The sequence below is a fragment of the Nipponia nippon genome, unplaced genomic scaffold (genome assembly GCF_047370975.1).
Source record: "Nipponia nippon isolate SJK-2023a ecotype South Korea unplaced genomic scaffold, ASM4737097v1 scaffold_6, whole genome shotgun sequence".
Classification (NCBI taxonomy): Eukaryota; Metazoa; Chordata; class Aves; order Pelecaniformes; family Threskiornithidae; genus Nipponia; species Nipponia nippon.
In genome coordinates this window covers 27,123,524-27,144,190 of record NW_028262380.1, presented here as the reverse complement: position 1 = coordinate 27,144,190, position 20,667 = coordinate 27,123,524, and the positions used below count along the sequence as shown (strand labels likewise).

The 20,667-nt window shown below is 40.6% G+C and overlaps 2 protein-coding genes across 12 annotated transcripts in view; both read right to left on the bottom strand.

The window, feature by feature from the left end:
• The window catches only part of SLC30A9 (solute carrier family 30 member 9), a 40,810-nt gene extending 35,638 nt beyond the window's left edge, over positions 1-5,172 (bottom strand). Inside the window, exon 1 of one of the 6 annotated variants that reach the window (XR_015700176.1) lies at positions 427-745. Coding sequence is in view for 4 of the 6 variants with exons in the window: in XM_087738067.1 (XP_087594193.1) it covers positions 427-523 (97 nt within the window). In the remaining 2 variants the exon portion in view is untranslated. Of the gene's footprint in view, positions 1-426; positions 751-4,009 lie in introns of those variants that run through there. The other 5 variants (XM_087738065.1, XM_087738067.1, XM_087738064.1 and 2 more) reach the window with 5 other exon arrangements.
• A 3,023-nt stretch (positions 5,173-8,195) lies between these two features.
• Positions 8,196-20,646, bottom strand: TMEM33 (transmembrane protein 33). Of its 6 annotated transcripts, none has more exons than XM_087738069.1 (8): positions 20,575-20,646; positions 20,370-20,434; positions 19,153-19,247; positions 18,535-18,722; positions 17,490-17,557; positions 16,613-16,746; positions 14,594-14,677; positions 10,252-13,179 (listed from the first exon to the last, which is right to left on the bottom strand). In XM_087738069.1, the coding sequence occupies exons 2-8, from the start codon at positions 20,424-20,426 to the stop codon at positions 13,050-13,052; spliced, it is 756 nt and encodes a 251-aa protein (XP_087594195.1). In that variant the 5' UTR covers positions 20,427-20,434; positions 20,575-20,646; the 3' UTR covers positions 10,252-13,049. The 6 variants fall into 6 exon arrangements, with proteins under 6 accessions (XP_087594199.1, XP_087594195.1, XP_087594194.1 ...); XM_087738068.1 differs by having other exon boundaries at positions 20,542-20,635; XM_087738070.1 differs by having other exon boundaries at positions 20,373-20,434; positions 20,542-20,621.
• Positions 20,647-20,667: the final 21 nt, after the last annotated feature.

Genomic DNA, 20,667 nt, shown 5'->3' with positions numbered 1-20,667 from the left:
CAAACTTCAACCCCAACACGGCCATGATGTATCAGCTTTACGTAAGACCGGGGCTGGCAGGGCAGCAGGCCTACACAGGGCGTGCGGGAACACCCGCGATAAGGTACTGCGCTCGTCAGGATACGAGGCAGTCACGACTTGAACGCTCGCCTCCTTTTCAAGCCGGTACCGGGCAGGCGGCCCGCGCTCCCCGGCCCGGAGATGCCCCACGGCCGGGGCCGGCGTCGCTGCCGCAGGAGGAACCCCTTCCCGCCCCGGCTGGCGCCCGGGGCCGGCTGCCGGCACTCGCCTGTCCCCACGCGAGCACGCAGCTTGATTACAGCTTCCGAGGAGACTCGGCCGGGGAAGGCGGGGGTCCGACAGGCCCGGCCCGGCCCGGCCCTGCCCGCCGGCGCAACGCGGCGGGCCGGGCCCTGAGGGACTCACCGTGGCAGGCGCGGGGGAGCGGCGCCGCCTGGCACCGCAGGTACAGGCGGTACAGGCCGCGGCAGCCCCGCCGCTGGGCGGCCAGGGCCGGCATCATGGCGGCGACCGCTCGCGGAGCCGGGCCGCTCCCCGCCGCACGCCAGCGGCCGGCGAGCGGGCGGCGATGCGCATCGGAGAAGGCTGGCGCGGCTGCGGCGCGGCCCCGGCGGCAGCAGCAGCCGGGAGGCCGGCGGTGGGCGGCGCCGCGGCACCCGGATGTGCGGAGGGGCCCCGGGGCCGCCGGCCGGCCGCGACGCCCAGCGGCCGCCGCTGACTCACCCGCCCCGCCCGCGGCGCCTGCGCCCAGCGGCCGCCGGCGCCGCGCCGAAGCCTCGCCTCAGCCGCCTCGGCCCGGCCCCGCTCCGCGCCCCCGGCGGGCCAGGCCTGCCCAGGGGACGGGGCGGCCCCGCGCCGGGCTAGCGTTTAAAACCGGCTCGGCCCTGATCCCCGGCGTGTCGCCCGCAGCGAGGCCGCCTCTGAAGGACGCGTCGGGAGCGCCTCCTGCTCGGGAGCTGCTAATTCACTGCTCCTCGTAAAGGGGTGATACATGCGTGCGTGTGCGTAACGTAGAGATTTGTTAGCACACGCCATAACAACGCTAGAACATGTATGCTAAATCCGTTGGCAAGATTTTCATGTGAAAATGCTCTTCCCTACCCTTAGGTCTCCCCTAAACTCTGTTTCCAGTGCTGATAAAACAAAATTTAATAAAAAACTCTCTCCAGCGTGCCCTGCGGGTGATCCTGCAGTCAGAGGGTTGCGATGGCTCCTTGGACACCCCTCCTGCTCTTCTCACCTGCAGTCTGACTCGGGGCCATGCACATCGTTAGTCGCACTGGCCTCAGATTACACCCTTTTTTATTAAAAAAAAAAAAAAAAAGAGGCATTTGGGCAATTTTCAGTTTTTCCAGGATAGCTTTGCTGTTAGTTTACATGACTCTGACAAAAAGTCTCTGGCTTCCTTGTATCCATTTGCACACTGCAAGGAACATGGGAGCTCACCAGAAACTGGCTTGGCAGGGAACTGGGATAATTAATGTACCTGATAACGCCCAAAGCATTTGATCACTGAGGAGAATTATTACAGTGCCTGTCTTTAACATACCCAATTAGATTTTGAACAAGGTTTGCTGGCACCTAACTTCTTCACCAGCCAGCTAGTGATTAGTGTTGCCAATACAAGTTTTCCTAGAAGCCCGATGGAGGCAGATTAAAGTAAAATACTTGCATAAAATAATTAACACCCATCTTCCCCGTAGTCCAATCACAGCCATACCAGGTGAATCAGGGGTATTGCAACAGTTGCTGTATCATTAAGTACCAGATGTACAGCAATGGCGTTCAATACTAAATTCACTGCAAGCTGTAAAGTAGCAAAGGTGGGGTCAATTAACCAATTTTAGTTAGGGTCTGACATGCAGTTGATATATATTTTGTTGGCTGCTTGTTATTTTGGCAAGAGCCTAACAGTAAAAAAAAGAAGAAACATGAGGTCAGAGTTCCCTTTCTTTTACCTACATAAAGATATTTGCAAGAACACAGAAATTCTTGAAACATCTGTAATTCCTGAAGAGTCTCTGCTATACTCTAGAAGAGATGCTAACTGTTGCATTACTTGTAAAAATATTTTTCTTTAGGTTTATCATTTCCTATCCAAAACCAAATGGAATTATTAAACTATTTCATATTCTTTTATCCAGCTGAATAACTGAATTTGCCTTGTCTGGTTTTGTTGTTGTAAATATGAAACAGGAAGGAAAATAATAAAGCTGGAATACCATATACAAATCAATAGATACTACCAGTGTGGTGGTCAACCAGGATTTACATGATCAAGGGCTCTGCATGAACCTCTTTATTGATGAATACCAAAACCTGAGGAAGGAGACAAAGAACAAGCAGAAGAATGGCAATAACAGCCTGTTCGGTGTGGGATAGCCACGTACATAAAGCAATTGATAATGAATTACCATGCCTCCTGGCATGTAGCTGCAGCATCCTAAGACAAAAATCTCAAATCCTTATTTATGAGCTTCACAACCATTAGTTATCAATCACTAGCACTGAATGGAGAAATACCCTAAACGACAGGGAACTGTTTACGTATTTCAGCATATCCAAAATATATTAAACAACTCTTTACCTATGGCAAAAACTACTATATATAACCACAGTGAATAGGTGAAATCTTGTTTCTCACTGAGTGGCAACATTTTAATTCAATATAGTTGGAATTGCATCCTAAGGTTTAATTGTGAATAATGGTTATTTAATAGCTATTTTAAGCCCATATTTCATGAAGTCAAGCCAGTTTAAAGAAAAAAAAAAATCTCATTCACATTCAAGCTGCTAAACTCTAACCTGATTTAAAAAAAAAAAAAAAAGATAATTTATATATGCCATGCTTGTACAGGGGCTTCTCTGCCATCTGAACCTCTGGCTAGGGAACAAAGGTTGCTCATATACCTATCGCGTGAAGATCTTGATATATTGGTCACAAGAAGAGGGAGGCTGGCTACTATATCAGGGTTATTTCCACAGGCATCCTTTTACAAAAACTCTAGAACCTTGTTGTATAAAGCATATTACCTTGTCAGTAAAATCTTATAAGGTTAAGTTGCTTTACCGCATTATAAAGGTCTTCAGGAAGAACAGGGAATGTGTGGGTACAACCTTTTAAGATTTAGAACCTGCTTTATGGAGACGCTTGAGAAGTTTCTTGATCTGTAAGCACTTCCAAGTAAAGACAGGCGACTGGATTGAAATACAGATCTTTGGAAACTTTTTTCCTCATTCCTGTTTATTTAAAAGAAATAAGTAACTGACTGGATTACTCGTGCTACAACAGTACATCATGATGAAATTCTCCAATTTTACTATCTAGCAAGAAATCTGTGATATGTAAAGGCTAATATACAGTGAAGGATTTTAGTGTTCCTTATATGAAAAATGATGTAATATAAAACCAATTTGAATATTTTTCGAATCTGAAATTCATTAAGGATTTCAAGTTCATACAGTGGGGCAGACTTGCAGTGTCCCCAGATCATCAACAAGAGCTGAGGTAATGACTTAATATAGTTTAAATTACTCTTTGGGATTCCCATAACATCCTGCCTTGTGTGTCTTTCATGCAGCATAGCAAGTTTTTTAAAAGGGAAAGACTGTTTCGATTTTGTACCTTTTATGATAGTACACATATATTGCTAACATGAAGCAAACACATACTGATAGTTAAAAAAAAGTATGAATACATAAAGTGTCCAGTGATCCCAAACAGCCTTTAAGTTTTTCGGGTAAAATATTTAAATTAATAGAAAATGAGAAAATATTTTGTGGTGGGCAGGTGTGTGAGGGGAATGGCTCTTCCGAAGCACAAAATGGTGAATATCCTGAAGCCTGCGTAACACCACTCTAAGTCACATAGGTCTGTAAAGTTATTTCATGGTCACTGGGTCAAAGATCAACATAAACTAGAAGTTAATGTCTTTCATTTCCAGCACATGGATAAGTGTTTTCAATTATTGACATGCAGATCATTCACCTGAACACCAGCAGAGTCATCTCCAGCAGAGTCATGCACCAGCTTGCAGCCCTCTCGCAGCACAGGCTGGCAACTGCGTCCTTTCCTCGGGAACCCAGGTAACACACGCCAGATCTTCTGGGGGGCTGAGCTGACATCAGTACTGCAGAATCGGTTGACGTGGGAGTACAATGAAGTAGAGGGAGGAACTCCAGAAGAAAGGGTTTCACAAGAGCAGACCACAGGAGACAGGACAGGTAAAGAAGGGAAGGAATATCAGGATAGGAGAAAGATGGGATAAACTTTGCGGGCTAGAGATTGACAGCAGGCATGGAGGCAGAGATATCATTTGGCCCTTTATTTAGTGCTCAAAAGACCTCAGGACACCACGTGCTGTCTCCATGGTTTGGAAGCCCGCCATTGCCATGTGCACTTGGTACACACGGGAGAAGTTGGCAGTAATGCAGCCCCCACACCGGTCAGGTCCTGTATCCCTGACGGAGACTAGCACTCATTAGGAGTGAGCCTAGAGCAGACGTTCCAGTTTGGTTTCATGGTAAATGAGAACAATCAGGGGATTTGCCTAAAAAATCCAGCTCTGATTTAACATGCCAATGCAGGCACTCCTTTTAGCTACCCAATAGCCTGTTTTCCTAAATGGGGGCATTACACTTTTAAAGAATTTGCTCTCACACTGGGAAATGGAGAGTTGCTTGCCTATCTTGACAAAAATCAGTGGGAGTTATACTGGGACATATGCAGTTACAGTCAAATTAGGGACAAGGGAAAGATTCATACAATGAATATTCAGAAATGTGTGCTTCACGGTTATGCAGGAAAAAGATGAAAATATTACTGTTCCTGTATCAATAATCCCCCACACACACAGAGGAAAGACTTCAATTGTAAAGCAGCAACATCCTAAGCAAAAAGGAATCAGGATTCTGCTAATATAATTACCATGCTTTATGACTGCAAGGATTTGACAATAACTGTTTTAAGATCTTTATCATGGGATGCTCTCACAGATCATAGGGTCTCTTAGCTTCCCAACAATCACAACAAACACTTGGCCTTGTGAGTAGTTACTTCTTTACAGAAACCTTAAACATAGATATGGTTTTCGTTTGATCTCCTTTCTAATGCATAAGGCAGATAGATACTTGCAAAGCCAAAGTACAATAAATCGTGAAGAAACATTATTCTCCTGAGAGATTTAAAGGGGAAAAACACTCTGCTGTAGCCAATAGACACGAGGAGCACATTAAATTGCTAAAATGTTTTGCTTCGTAGTTGCGAACCAGCCACTAGAGGTCAGTGGTTTGGAATAAAATTAGCACATGGAGGAAGAATTCCATTTCATTTCAGCTGACCAAATCATATCATCAAATAAAATTTCCAGTCTTTGAGTAAGAAAAAAGAACTCAAGGTTAGTAGCACTTATCTTCATCCTAAAGCAGAAAGCTAGTTTAAAATTCTTAAAAACAATACTAGGTACCTAACATAAAATAATGAAACAACTACTCTTATCTCTACAGCAATATGCAGGCACACACAGGAACACAGGACTAGAGGAAGCTTCCAGCATCACCAGGTCTAGTCTCCTGCTACTCCACCTCTCCTAGAGTCTCTTACGTGAACAGATCAAGGACCAGCTTAAAAGCAGCTTGATTCTTTTGCTTGTAAGAAAAAAAAAAATGAATACAAGACTGTGAAATAAGCTTGACTAGTACTTTTGAGGTGTATAAAGGCAAGATATTAGAAGCACCTATGCAGTGCAAGAATCTTTTTTTAAAAACTATTTCCCTTACAAATATGTAACACTCTGCAAAGAGAGAAGGCTGGCAGAGGGCAGGAAGAGACTTTTTAATCATAAAAAGCAGATGTATTAACATAACCAAATAGCAAAAAAAAGGTCAAAATATTATGTTTTATTTAGTCATCTATCTGCTGCTGTAAGTACACATACACACGATCAATCCACAGCACATATACATTGATGCAACCAAACGTCTTGCTTACCTCTGCCCCAGAGTGATGTTAAAAAATTTGAGAGAATTGAAAATGTGAATAGAACCACTGGATGCTCAACAAATGCACGCTGAACTAATGCTTCATGCTGTAACTGTAGTTTCTAAGGTTTCAATATTTCTCTGTATTACATGGTTATACAACTAAGAAAATGCCAGTGGACACATGCGAATTCAGAAAGTCAACTTCAGATTTCCATCTGTCATCACAAAAAAAAAAAACCTTGCTAATAATGGCTTTGATTTAAACTTTAGCACTGAAAGGATTCACAGTTATTTTTGGTGTGCTTTAGTGAGAACCTAACTGAAGTTACTATAGCAGAAAGTATGTTGAAAGGGATTGTAATAGGCAAACATTTGTCATCTCAAAACACAGATTTTCTAGATTAAAAAAATTAATTCCAAAAATGTTAAAATGCTAAGTTACAAATACCATGTTCTATATGTGCCTTTGCACACAGAAGCAAACATGCATCAGGACAAAACCCCATGCAGCTGCACATATGATATCTTCTAGATTGCCAATATAAAAATACAGCAAAGCAACATGGAAAGAGAAAAGCTTTAAAAAAAAAAAAGCTAAGCAGCCCAGTAGCAATATAGACAATTCTAGGTGTTTATTTCTTTACTTTTCCACTACAGGAGCTTCAAACATAACGGACAAGAACATATAATTCCACTGCATCTGTTTTCCATTTTAAGTAGACCAAGATCAGCCTGTCAGCTCTTGTACAATGTGGCAGCATCTGAACATGCTATTCCAATAGCATTTTAATAGAAACTAAATTAGAAATAATTTACAGCAAGAAAACTTAAGTACTATCCAGAAGATACTGATGGCGTAAAACCATGAATGGTGAATTGGGGTTTGGGAAAGCAGCAGAGCACCCAGTAGGATTTCCATACCTCTTTTTATCACACAGAGCTGAATTCTTCTGTGTTCTTGTTATTTTTCTCCCCATTCTTCTTCCTTCTCCTTCTATTACCTTTCTGCCTTTGTGAAAACTATAGCTGACATTGCTGTAACCCTTGAAGAAAATCTAGTCCCGCACCTTTATAATTTCTGATTTTCTGCTTAATTTTGCTGTGAAGCAACTGATGCACCATCTTCATCCAACATACTCTTGCCCTTCACATTGGTAAAGGTGCACGAGTGAACATTCATAGGAACACACACAGCAAATGAAAATACCATGATCTGCGCTCGTTCTCAAGGAAACCAGTTTCCAGGCAGGAGTCTGGACTGCTGCAATACTTCAGTCGCCTCACAAGCAAGATATCAATGTCAGGCACATGGAAACCAGGGTAAAGGGAGATGAACTCAAATTAACCATTGCTTTCTTTTAAGAGCAAAGTCTTTCATGGCTCCTCAGAATACAATCCACATTACTGCTTCTACAAAGGTGGTAGCCAGCTGCGGTAGAATAAAGCCCATCTGGTTGGCACTGGGGTTGAACAGAAGTCAGCTATTTAATAAGCCATCACAAATGAGCTAAGCCTAGCCCACAAGAGGGTAACAGTCACATTATTAACAACACTGGTTTACAATTTTGCTTACTAGTCGCAAAACAAATTATTATTATACTGATATAAATACCAAGTAATCAAGCACTAACTATGACTCATTTTCAGTTCAGCAGTGGCACTTATTGAGGTAGTGGGATGTAATCAGTCACAAAGTCACCTATGTTAAGATTAAAGGGACAGGACTCCTGCCAAAACACAGGTGTACAGTCAACTTTATTAACACCTGCACTGAAAACATGCCAGTAAACTGAGCACATAGGTAATTTTTTTTTCACAGGACATGGTGTTACCTATGCCAGGTGTAAAGCAGAATAGCTCCAATGACTTAAAGACAGGGATTAGCTTTTTTTGGTTTTGATATACAGCTTAATCTTCCTTTTTCTCTAGAAAAAAAAAAAAACAAATGAGAAGCTGCAGTAGCTCACTGCATCCTGCACTAAACACACAAAAAAACCCAAAACAAAAAACCCACAACACCCAACATGCACCTAGAACATTTGACATGGAAAGCTGTTGGTCAGGAACTCAACCTCGGAGATTTGAACTTAAACAACAAGTGCTGTTTTGCAACACAACATTGGTAATATTTTAAATCCAGAAAAAAACCTATACAATTTGATTTCAAGAACATCAACAAAACCATAGCTGTATCAATACAGAAAACAATTTAATTTGTTTCAAAATAAATATTTGACATACAAAGCACATACAGTGAAAAAGGGTCACAATAAATTACAAATGGAGATACTTGCTCATTCACTGAGAAAAGCCCTTGATATTTCCAATTTCATACCATCAAATTTATCATTCTTGCTGATTTAAGCACAGCACTAAACAAATATGGATCCCAGTGCTTTCTTTCACAGGTACTGGCATGGATAATTTACTGCAGTGATCAAATTTGAAAATCAGTAGGGACCAGTAAATCACTGCATAAAAGAAAGAGCGAATGAGGTGCTTTTTCCTTAGTGTCAGCAGCCTGTGATTATTATGTTTATTAGATTTTCTTGAAAGGGCTTCATATTTTCTCAAATATGCAGGAGAACTATATTTCCCCTCTGAGCCCTTACATTAGCATTTTGTGCCTCAGTCCTTGAATACAAGTAAAAGATGAATTTTTCAATTCATTTTAGAAGTTTGTACCATCTGGATGGCACGTAACTAAGCAATGAAACTCCCTTACCTGCACAATATCTGCTATTACCAGAGCTAGCTTCTGCAGAGAAGTTAGTAACGCTGACATTTTATGAAAAAGATATTTTTGAATCCACATTTAAGATTGAATTCAATTACATTATCCATACATATAATGCATCTTTGAAATAAAGGATTGCTTAAGGTTCTGTCCTTAAAAGGCGATTTAGAACAGCAAGGCCTGACTCTTCCTGTGATTTTGAGAAACTTACAGTACATTGAAAGTTACAGTACAAATATACACTAACCAATTTCAGTAGAATTTAACAACAAATACTTGCACTGCAGCAATTAAGAATTACAGACAATTACAACAGATCAGCATACCCTACTGCCATCTAGCATATAAGTGCTCGCGATCTTATTCTGTTGCCGTTATTTTTCCTCACCAGAAAGATGAGGATACCAGGGGCCATACCTAGCTCTTGCACAGGGGAATCCATTTTCGACATCGGTTTAAGAGAACATGCTGTTCTAGCTCAATGGTCTTTGCTACCCTTACTCTGAGCATCATACGGTCCAGTATTTTTGAAAGCGTTTAAGCAGCAGTTAGTATCATTTTGGAAACAGGACCAAGATGTCATATGTGGTGTAGAAACAAGTGACAGTTCCCCCTGGACTCTTGTCCAACTCCTTCCTCCGCCTGCTCTGCGAGAGCTCTTGCATCGCCTCAGGCGAGTGCTTTCCTTCCATGCCTCAGTTCCTGTCTGTGAAGCGGGCAAGAACTGTACTTTCTTAATTAACAAGGGATCTGTACAGCAAATGTTGCAATACAGGTGCCTAACGATAAAGGTCCAACACAGACTGTGCAAAATAACCAGCTACATTATTTGTTTGGATAGTACTATCACATAGATAGTTAGTAGCTCAAAAACTGTTCCGACAAATAGTGGCTCATGATTGTAATATATTAAAAAAAAAATCCTTAAAACGTGTAACTTAAAATATTAACTACATTGCTCCCCTTGAACATCCATCAAAGAAGGGAGCAAAACATAAAACTGACAGCACAAAAATGACAATAAAAGTAAAAAATTAAATAAAAGATGGATGCGTTAGTGAATTACTTTGTGTGCAAGAAATCCCAACTGGCATTAGCTACTCCAGCAGACCTAGTGGGTCCAGATGCTTTATTTATCTACAGGTGAGAACAGCCAAGTCTTATGCTGGAGCATCACTTCTACAGCAAGCTTGTGCACAGCAAGGGGCAGGTCTACCCACACAATTTATGCAACAGCACTTTAACTTACGAAAGTTAAGATGACAAAAACAACGACCAGTGTGATTTATATCCGTGGGAACAACTACCACATTAGGTAGACAACCTTTCAGTAGGACAAAAATTCCTCTGCTTCACAGTTGGGGTTGGCAGGCATTTTACGGTCAGCCGCAAAATTTCTCTACTACCAGAGACTTCTGTTACAGCCTCTGCATCACGGCTAGCTGTTGACAGCGCAGCAACATGAGCGTACAGTTTTCATCAGAAAAAACTCAAGCTATCAGGACACAAACAGCATTTCATGTGTTTAATTTAATCATTAGTATAGAAACAGTCACAAACTGTGGTAAGGAAGCAGGCACAAGGACAGAATGTTTTTGCCAGCATTGAGTAAACCCACCGTTATCACTTAGGCAGCCTAAAGGCTGCAGTAAAAAAAAAAATCAAAGTTGCTGCAGAGTGCAGGTCAGTTGCCCTATTTATTTTGCTTGGAAGTCATTCTTACTCCATTGTTCCATGTTTTCTCAGAGAAGTAAGTTTTACCAGGCCACAAGTATAACCCAGGCCTCATTTGTCAAGCAACTCCTTGCAAAGCCAAGAATATACTACTAGCCAAATCAAATCCCATTTATGAAAGATCTTCCTCCTCTTGATCCATTTTTAAGACTTAATAGAAAGAGTTAACAAGAAATTCAGTACCCACATATAAGCTCTACTTCGTGGCACTGTCTGTCAGCTCTCCTCTTACTGAAATCTCATTCACTTATTCCTTTTAATCTTCCTTGTCCATTCATAGAGTTGGATCTCAAGACTCTGCATCCTTCGGTTACAGTTGCAATACACCAGATCCAATTTAGACTCTTCTCTAATTTAATGACAGCATACAATTAAGGGAACAGTAGACTGCATCCATAACAGCAGTCTTGGACCACAAGCACTTGCTCAGAAGTAACATGTTATTTTGCTTACGCTAATCATGGAAGAATTTATATGCCTTCCACTCTCAGTATGGGGGACCAACTTACAGGACCAAATTAATTTTTAAATCACAGTGGTGCAAAGAGCTGCACAGAATCTGACGTCACCACTTGAAAAATATACCATGTTACATAAAAGAGGGTCTGAATCTAATCTATCTGATTAGATATCATTGTTGCAGTGCTTATTCTTGGGTTAAATTTTGAAGGAAAGCGTCATAAATTTTTGCACTTTAGAAGGCAAAAATTCCCCATAAAATAAGTTAGAAATGCAGAAGACATTATGTCCCAATTCAGAAGCAGCAGTGGGGATACAAGAACATGCACACATACACACAAGACAGCATTCTGCTCAACTTCCAGGTTCAAGCATCAGTATGTTCTGTTAGAGAGAAAATAAGCTGGAAGAGCCTAGCAAATTACATTTAACACTCATTTTATTGCAGTAGAAATTTTAGTTTTTATAAAATCCTCAAATTACAGGATATACATAGAGTGAATCTCATTGCAAGTCTTTAGCAGCTGTAGAGCATTACTGCATGCAGTTGCTTCTGCAGTGTGCAAGTGTTCTATAAATAGCTAATCATGTTCAGAGAGCAAGACAAGTAGTCAAAGAATATCGTATTCAATTACCCGGTGGTTCATCAGTACCAAGAGGTTGAGCAAAAAATGAAGTAAGTGTATAAATACATGGCTCTGATCTAACAAACTAATACAACTGGAAAGTCTGAATGATATCCACATCACAAACAAGATAACTCAATAATTATCAGAAAATACTTTGCTTCAAGACCGTTTTCAATAAGTGTTTCACATAAGATTTCTCTGACCAAGGAAGAATAGTTAAGTACAGTGCTATAGAAGTTTACAAAAGGCCAATGAAACCCCTCTAATTTAATGTTAATATTCTAATTGCATAAACTACAGAAGATCAGGCAAATACTTTGCCTTGAATTTATGGAAAGAAGTTGTGTTCAGACAGATAACATTCTTTTTCCACGACCTACCTTTCAGCTGCTGGGTAAACACATAATCAGCACTCAATTTAGTATTCACTTCTGTAGCCATGACACTGGCTTCAGATCAGTCATCAGATGGATTTATGCCAAAAATCCTACACTCATTTGTTTCAGAAGCTGCCTAAACAGGTGCAATCCTTTATGCAAATTTCTCATCACAATGAGAGTCTCGGAAACTGGAAGAACAATTTATATAGACCTAGCTACAGATTAATTTTCTGAAAAGCTGACATGCTTGAATTACTGCAGTCTCACATTTGTGTAGACACAAGAACAAATCTGCAATGATTCTGCAAAAGTTACTTTGTTTACATTGATTAGTTCACTTAAGAGATAGTTATAAGTTTAAGCATTGCATCTTTGTCTGAAAAGCCTACAGGTCAGCAGTTTGGCTTAGTAAAGCATCTTCTTATGACAAGACAACTGCACAGAGTTTTCTGTGATCAGTCTTGAGATTTCTTCCAACAACATTATGTAAGACTATGTCACAAGGGAGAAACTTGGAAGAGCTCTTTTTAAGTAATATTAATAAAAATAGCCTCTCCTTCAGAAAAGGTGTTAACTATGCCAGGTTGATAGATTTCAATCCTTTTTGTTACATTCAAAGTGGGCCATATTTTTACATTGAGTATAGTAATTTAGACAAAATGGTTCTACAGATCAATTTAGTAAGCAGAAGAATACTGTCCAAAGTGTACTGCATAGGTATGTGTACCGACTGCTACCCACTGGAGACATCCTACAGTAGCTATAGTTCCAACTAACATAAACCTACTGAGCACAGACTTACAAGTTTTAATCAACCTCACACAATCCTTGATTCTTAAAAAAAAACTCTGTATGACTGGGCATGTTTTGGATAGGATGCAGCTACTTTTTTTTCACCAATTAGCAATACAGCACAGTAATTTTAAGTTTCCATGACTTGCTTTTGATATGCTAAATTTCATATTATCTCCAAGAAAAGCATATACACATTTTTATACAGCCTGGAGTGAGATCAGTGATCAGTGTAAAACCAGGAATTTATAATCATCAGCAGCAGAAGTGCCAGCTGCTCATAATGTTCACAAAACACAAGTGCCTGCAATTTGGCTACGCAACAGTTGGCGCCAATCTGCTTATAAAGGAAATGCTGCTGAGGCATAGTCTTCTTACAAAAACAGGGCATGAGGGCTTCATTATCAAGTGTTCAACAACAATCCTCAGCTCCGTGAAAAGAGTCCTGAAAAATCAGATTTAAAAGAGTATTAAAATCCTACAGCATTTATCAGAATTATCATCTAAACCTATCTTTTTCATTCACTTTTTTTCTCAACACCCCACACACACTGTAGTTAGCAAGTTGTTTAGATCAACTCAGTGTTGCACTATCTTGCAAGATCTTCCGAATTCTTGTCCTTTAAACATTAACATTTTAATTAACTTCAGTTCTGCAACTTCCAGCTGAGGACAGATATAAAGACAGCAGAAAAATTCTACCTTTGAGAAAAAAAAACAAAAAACAAAAAACAAAAAAACCCCAAACCCCACTAATAAAAAAAAAAAAAGGAGAGTAATGCTTTATCAGAAATAGTGTGAGGAGTTGGGAGGTAATTGTGTGTTTGCACTGCTTCTTGCCAGAAGGCAAGAACCCTGCACTCTAGAAGCAACTATTAAAAGACAGACATGAGAAATAAACCCCACACCATTAGTTTCCCTTAAAGCTACATAAATGCCAGTAGAAAATCTTGGATAAACTAGTTCTATTGAAAGTTAGTTTTAGTATTGCACAACTTAAATTATTTTTAGATATCAAAGCAGTAAAGCACCTTCATAGGGTTTTTTTGTTGTTGTTAAAAAAAATATACTAAGATGGAACAATTGATGTCTTACAAAATAGCAGGGAATAGGAGGCAATTTAGTTTATGATTCTCAAACCTGTCTTTGCATACCATGGCAGTCAAAGCCACTTCCTTGGTATTTAAGCAAACCATTTTCTAATTGGGTAGTGATTAGACTGGAAATTATGTTCACAAAAATCTTATACTATGTAATGCTTGCCATAAGCAAAGTTCTGAGAAAGCACTGAACCAAGCAAATCCTCATAGAAGTATTTATGGTTTCAAAGTTTAAAGCAATAGTATTGGCTTGACCAACTTTCAAACAGAATCAATAAGGCTCTATTTCAATTATAATTAACCTGACTTATGAATTTAACTAAAGGAGGTAATGAACACATTTAAGATCATCTACAGATTTTTTCAACATTACACAAGTTCATACGTGCCTGTTCAGGTATAGACTTAGCCTCAGATAGGCCTGGAATCTAAAAATAAGGATCTCTTTCTGGTAAATGACTGCAGAACAATTAAAAGATTTTCCTCCCCCAAAGTGTAGTTTTAATTACACAAGCATATTCTGAAAGCTCCCTCTCAAGGATGGTAGTACACTTCAGAAAAGTTCACTTACATTAAATAAATGTAACCTTGAACCAGCTGTTCTTTTTTTTTTTAGCATCCAGGTGTATTCCACATTCTGTAATTACCATTTACAGATTTAGTATTATGATTTATGCATTCATTTTAGAATGAAAAATTTCTGAATGCCTAAACCCTACGCAGTTAAACTCTAACTTCCGAAATCAGTCTAGTCCTTACCGACAGTATGGATTTCGCCGAGAGGAGTAGCGTAATGTAAGAAACCTATAATAAATGAATGGCTGGAGCAGACTCCCTTGCCCACTGAAAGATAATAGAGAAGTAGAGCTTAATATACTGATAAAAAACCAAAAACAACAGGACTTTTCCTAATAAAAGCAAGCAAATTACGTAGGCTCAAAAAAAGCTAGACTGGGGTCCCATTGGTTCAGATAATCTAGATCTGACCAAAAAGTACATAACCATACACTTATGAAAGCAGAAACTTACATTCTAGAACAAAACTGCTCAATGAAGCAGTCAAAGAAGTGCTGTTCTTGTATTGATTTTATATTTATGAAGTTTTTTTACATGCCTCGTTTCTGGTGGTGGGCAAAGAATCACAGAAGTGATGGTGGACGCCTGTTCAGTATTAAGAAACAGCTTGCTGGTCAAGCACAGAAATTGGCTGACATAAGTAGTCCAGTTACAGCGAGCTTTTTCAGCTCTGATCATAGCACTTTGATTATCTGGACCATATTTCTAATACCTTTTGCAAAACTTCTCAGAACGCACTGGGGACTATTACAAATGTATTGAGATATTAATGCCAAGCTGATAGCCAACTATTTCAGTTACACTGAAATTACGTTTCGATACTTTAGAAAGCTGCTGTTTCACATGACTGTGCTGTAAAATAGCGAAAGGGTAGCATACAAACCATACATAGCAAAGCACAGAAACACCATGAGTTTAGTTTTAATGACTGAAGCTTCTTTGTATAACACAATATTAAAAAGCTCTGTTTGAAGATGAACGTGACAGTTCCAGGAACTAGAGCTCCTTCAAGTATGAGCAATATCTTTACTCAGAAGAAAAAAAATATAAAGTGAAAAGGAAAGCGAGCTACAGGAGAAGAGAAAGATGAAATCTTGCACCTGTACAGCATTTACAAGCAATTTAATATGCTAAAACAGTTTAAAGAACAAATTCTCACAATAGCTGCATTTAACCATTATACTATTTTAAAATTTGGTATATGATCTTTTACAAGCTCCAGTATCTACTAGATGACTTATCAAGTAGCAACACTTCACATACTAAATTCTCCAGAGACAGAGAGAGGAAAAAACAAGTTCTCCTAAAGAGAAGTTTAAAGCACTTGAACATTTCAGATACTGGATACAGAGTGTATCTGTCAGTTGGTAAGTGGCCTTAAATGAAATGGAATCCTTCAGGGCTGAAGCATTGAAGTGTTCAGTTGACATATCAAAAGATAAAGACAAATTATGCATTCTATCAACTTCCAAGAAGATAAAGCCTCCCTTCTGCTGCCTGCGAGACCACTCAGGACAAATGCTCTCGCTGTTCTATGACTTGTATAGAACAAAGGGCATTAATCCCCCTCCATATATTAAAAGGCAATGACCCAAACTTCAGTGACTAGCAGGTCGTTATGCCTATATGACTTCAGTAGGATTCCAACATGCATATGCTCAAGATCCCTAAAATGAATTCAACAGGCTGCACAGCAGGCAAAACCAAATGGAATCAAAAAAAGAGACAAGGGTCACTGGTCAGAAGTAACACAGGAGAGGACATAACCTATTCCTGCTTGCACACTTTTAGCACAATGAAATTTCATGCCACTAAAATTTCTGGAATCCAATAGTCAAAAATAAGAGTTTGCTTTCAGTGAAACTGAAGATCTTAATATGCTATTACACTGACCAAAAATAAACTTACTGAATAAGGTAGAAGAACACAAGTTACAGGCCTGGTTGCTTTGACCCAACAATGTCAGTCACGCCACGAAAGGGAAAGGATTTTTGTGCTCAATTATATCAGAGTGAATGCTTTTTGATTTCACAATGCACCAACTTGAGAAGCCTAGGAACCAAATAAATTTAACTCGAAGTTCAAGCCTTGGTCAGCCAGAATCATACAAATGGAGATCTGTGACCCACAGAGAACTAAATTGCAAAAAGTAGACTTGTGTAGAAAGTTTCTAATTCTGAAAATATTTATGGTAATTCTTACCTGAAGAGCATAAAAACTGTAGCTGGCATCAGGAAAATTTCATTGCAAGCAATGAATTTTAGAATATTCTGTTGATTAGCATTCAGCTTCTCTAAAAGATTTCTCAGAAAGGGCAGACTATTTGAACTCCGTGCCTTTAAAGAAGAAAAAAGATTGCCAGAAAACATAAAAGTTACACCTATCTTCTCTAGCACAAAGAAATCAAAATACTAACAATTATCATTTACGACTCATTTCAGCATTTCAAGACTAGATCCTTTAAAGGTATTGAGATTAGTATCCCAAAGAAAACTACCAGGAGCTTGGAACTCCATAATTACATACAGTTCAATTAAAAACATAAGGTGTTGCAATTCCCTCACCCACCCATTTTAGGTTCAACTGCACAGAGGTGGCCACGAGCCTTATTCTGTCCACTAGGAGGAAGAACTTATGGTAGCAAGATGGCCTAGTTAGGAACACCAAAGGCTGGAGTTATGTTAAGCTGCACAAGGTAGTTCACTGAGCAGCAGGTCGAACTCGCAAGTATTTTGCTTCCTAGCCTCACCCTGCAGTTTATTTTACTACTGAAACAGAACATTATATTTCACAGGCTATGGTTTAGCTTGAAAAGACATGTCTTAAGTTTCAGCTTAACTGTTACGAGCATTTGCTTCCTTCAGAGTACAGCATTTGAAGAATAATTAGTGTCAACTCCAACATATCTTTGAGTCATAACAGAAAATTAGATTCTCTCAGATTCTCTGTCCTGAGATTCCATACTACAATTTAACTCCTCTAGTGTAGCTAAAGGAAACCATAGCTGCAACTCAAACCTGTCTATAAACGCCAAGAATACCAACAGTATTAATCGTATCATACATCATATCATACTTACATCAAGAACCTTCTTTGTATATGTGGCAGCATGAAGCAAAGAGAACAGCAGAACTGGAAAAATACTCACTGGAGCAAGCAATAAGGAAAGCTATAGGCTGCAGGAGTGCTTCATTTCTCTGGGATGTTATGCTAACACACAAGTCATAGCCTGATGGCTCTTTGCAAGAGATTGGCTGGAATGCCCTACACTGGATTAAGACACATATATGTCTAACAACTATATTTATAGCTTTTCCCTTTGCTTCTTACACCTTCTCTTCACCAGACATTTTTAACTTCAAAATGTGTGTGTATGGAGGTATGCAAAAGTACAACATACACCATTACACGCCAGTGCGTTTATCCTGAAATGCATTCTTTCTGCATGAGACACATGTGAGGTTACTTCTTGAAATCTATCATATACATGTAGTCATAGTATTTTTTATTGAGATACGCTACAAAATGCATTTCTTCACCAAAGAACATGCAGTTGCCAGCCATTCAGATTTTGGAGAGCAAGAACATAGACATTCCTCTGCCAGAAACATTTTAAGAGCAGGACATTAAGCATACATACAAAGTGGCACAAAGAAAAGTCAGTTCTTACATGTCACCCTTGACAAGCCACAGGAGTTAAATCTTTTTTGCAGACTTTATCTGTTTAATATCTTATCTGAAAAAGCTACTGCTGAATAATTGTCTCTCTACATGATACGTGTCCTGCTTACAGTGAGGAGTCATATATAAACCCTGTACTGGCAATAAATGAAAGTTACCAACTCCTCAAAGTATCACATGAGGCTGGTCATAAAATCCACTGAACTTAAGTGTCAGGAAAAGAAAATGTAAGTAGCCAGAGACTGCAATGCACTAGTTATAGAGATGACTAACCTGAATCTGGATCAATCAACATAAGCCTCTCCTATTTTACATAGAATATGTTCTACGAATAGCAAACATTTAGTTTAAACTAGTTTTTCAAATCATGACACAGGTGATGAAAAGAATCAAGTTTCTAAGATATTTAAAAACATTACCAGGATGACACAAGTAAAGGATACTTGTAACAGGGTAGGAATTCACAAAGATAAGAGAGTACAACAGGTAGTGGCAGCTGTCCTCCAGCAAAGCCTGGGCCAGAAATGCCCTGCTAAGCTGAAAGTGCGGTAGCCTTTGGTGTAGTCGGAGGGCACTAGTAAGAGCATTTGCCAGCAAGGCACGCTGATAAAAGCTTGCTGCTTCATGCAACCTGCAAAATCATCAGAGGAGACGTTACCATATGAACCAAGCCCCTGCTCAGAAGCCTTCCACCCTTGAGAATTGCATCACAGTTGCACAATACCTTAAGTATTTGTTATCGTACATAAGCACTATTACCAAAATACAACTCAAAAACTGGTTAACACTGACTGACTGCAGGTGCCAAAGGTAAAACAACTCAATACATTACTTCAGAACTACACATAAAAACATGCATTTGCCACTAGTTTACAGTTGCTCAACAAACACACCTACAAGTGTTGTAAACCAATCTAAAAATCTGCAAACTGTTCTGACAAAAAGCATCCAAGTAAGCTGAATAATCAAAATTTACCCTTATGTGAAAAACAACTCTATGAAAAGGGAGTGTAGTTACTTTGTATGTTTTTAATGCTATTTTACAATATTACGATACATACCCTAGAAGAGGCAGGACAAATAAAGCTGAGCAGTAAACTGTGAACAAGCGGGAAATCCACATTGCTGTATCCAACTTGTTAGCCATCAGAAATTGCTACATTAGAAGAAGAAAAAACCCAACCCCCACAGAAGTTGGTATCTTAATGTTTGCATACAATGAACATTCTTCCCATCTATATTAAATTGCAATTCTTTCTCCAACCTTGATCAGAATCAAATTATAGCTTGAAGCAAAGAGCATCTTTTTGTTCTGTACGAAACTTGACTCATACAATGTTACTAACCAGATCAAAAATAGGTTGGCTGTCTCAGAATCAAAAGGTTCCTTTGTACGTTACAATGAAATATAGTGGCAAGATCTTGTGTGGAGGTAGTTTTTCCAAACAAACCACCCTCACAAAACAGCCAGCTTCAAAAAAATGTATCATTCAGGGTCTTTAGACCTGACTGACTTTCGCATCTATTCCTTCAACGTTCCTTTTACAATACACTTCACACACCTGGGGCTAAATCTCCACTTCTTATAGAGGAGAAAAAAAAGAAGGGGTCAGGTAAATTTAGCATAGCTACATCATAAGGAAAGTGGCCTCGTTTTGGCCTACATATTCTTGGCCTCAAAAAAAGAAAAAAGTTTTGGATGGTAATCTTGCACCTCTCCCGTTGTTGAGCTCTCCTTAACCACAGTGCACCTGATACAGTCCCCGTACCAGAAAGGCACTAAAGAAACACAGCGTGCTTTTGGCCATTAGGTGCCAAAGAGTCAAAACATCAGCTTCCTTCACCTGAAAGAGCTCAAATTTTTTTTCCGAATTTGAACCAGCTTTGGAAGACTGTTCTTTTCCTCTATGGTCCTAGGCCCTTTTTATGAAAACGACCAGAAATTAACCTAACTAACCTGCAAGCGCCTTCACATCTTTACCTACTGACTTACTTGCACGACATAACCACAGACGTACAGTTGCAGTCACACGGGATGAGTTGGGATCGAGACACTTTCAAGGACGCCGGCGCAGCAGCACGTTTTCAATCAGAAAGCGAAAGAGCCGCTTCCCCCCGCCCGCGCCCCGGCGAGCGCCCGGCCACGCTGCGATTCCAGCGGCACCCTCCCAGCAGCCCGAGGGGCGCCCGCGGCCGGCCCACGACCCTCACGGCCCCCCCAGGCGCCGGGCCGGCGCCGCGGCCTGCTCCCCCCCGCCCACGGCCAGGAGCTCCTTACCACGGCTCCGCCGCCGGCCCCGCCTTGCATGGGCCCGTTCTGCGCGGAGTCCGCCATGGCCGCACCTGCAGGGAGAGAAGCGCCTCAGCTGGGGCCGGGGCGGCCGGGGCCGCCGCCGCCGCCGCCGCCGCCTCCCGAGCTCCCGGCCCCGGCCCGGCCGCCCGCGACCCACCGCAAGCGCCAGGAACGGCCAAGCACCACGCACCACTGCCGCCGCGCGCTGCCCGGATACAGCCGAACGCCACTTCCAGCCGGCCGCGGGGCCTGCCGGGCAATGTAGGCCGGGCGGCGTGACGCT

Bases quoted from the DNA above. Each gene is read 5' to 3' on its own strand.
- TMEM33 (XM_087738069.1), bottom strand. From the start codon at position 20,426: ATGGCGGACTCCGCGCAGAACGGGCCCATGCAAGGCGGGGCCGGCGGC. The intron at 14,678-16,612 runs GTAAGAATTACC...ATTATCTTTCAG, and splicing joins ACAGTTTTTATGCTCTTCAG to TGGGCAAGGGAGTCTGCTCC. The intron at 13,180-14,593 runs GTAAGGACTAGA...CTGATTTTTCAG, and splicing joins CGGCGAAATCCATACTGTCG to GACTCTTTTCACGGAGCTGA.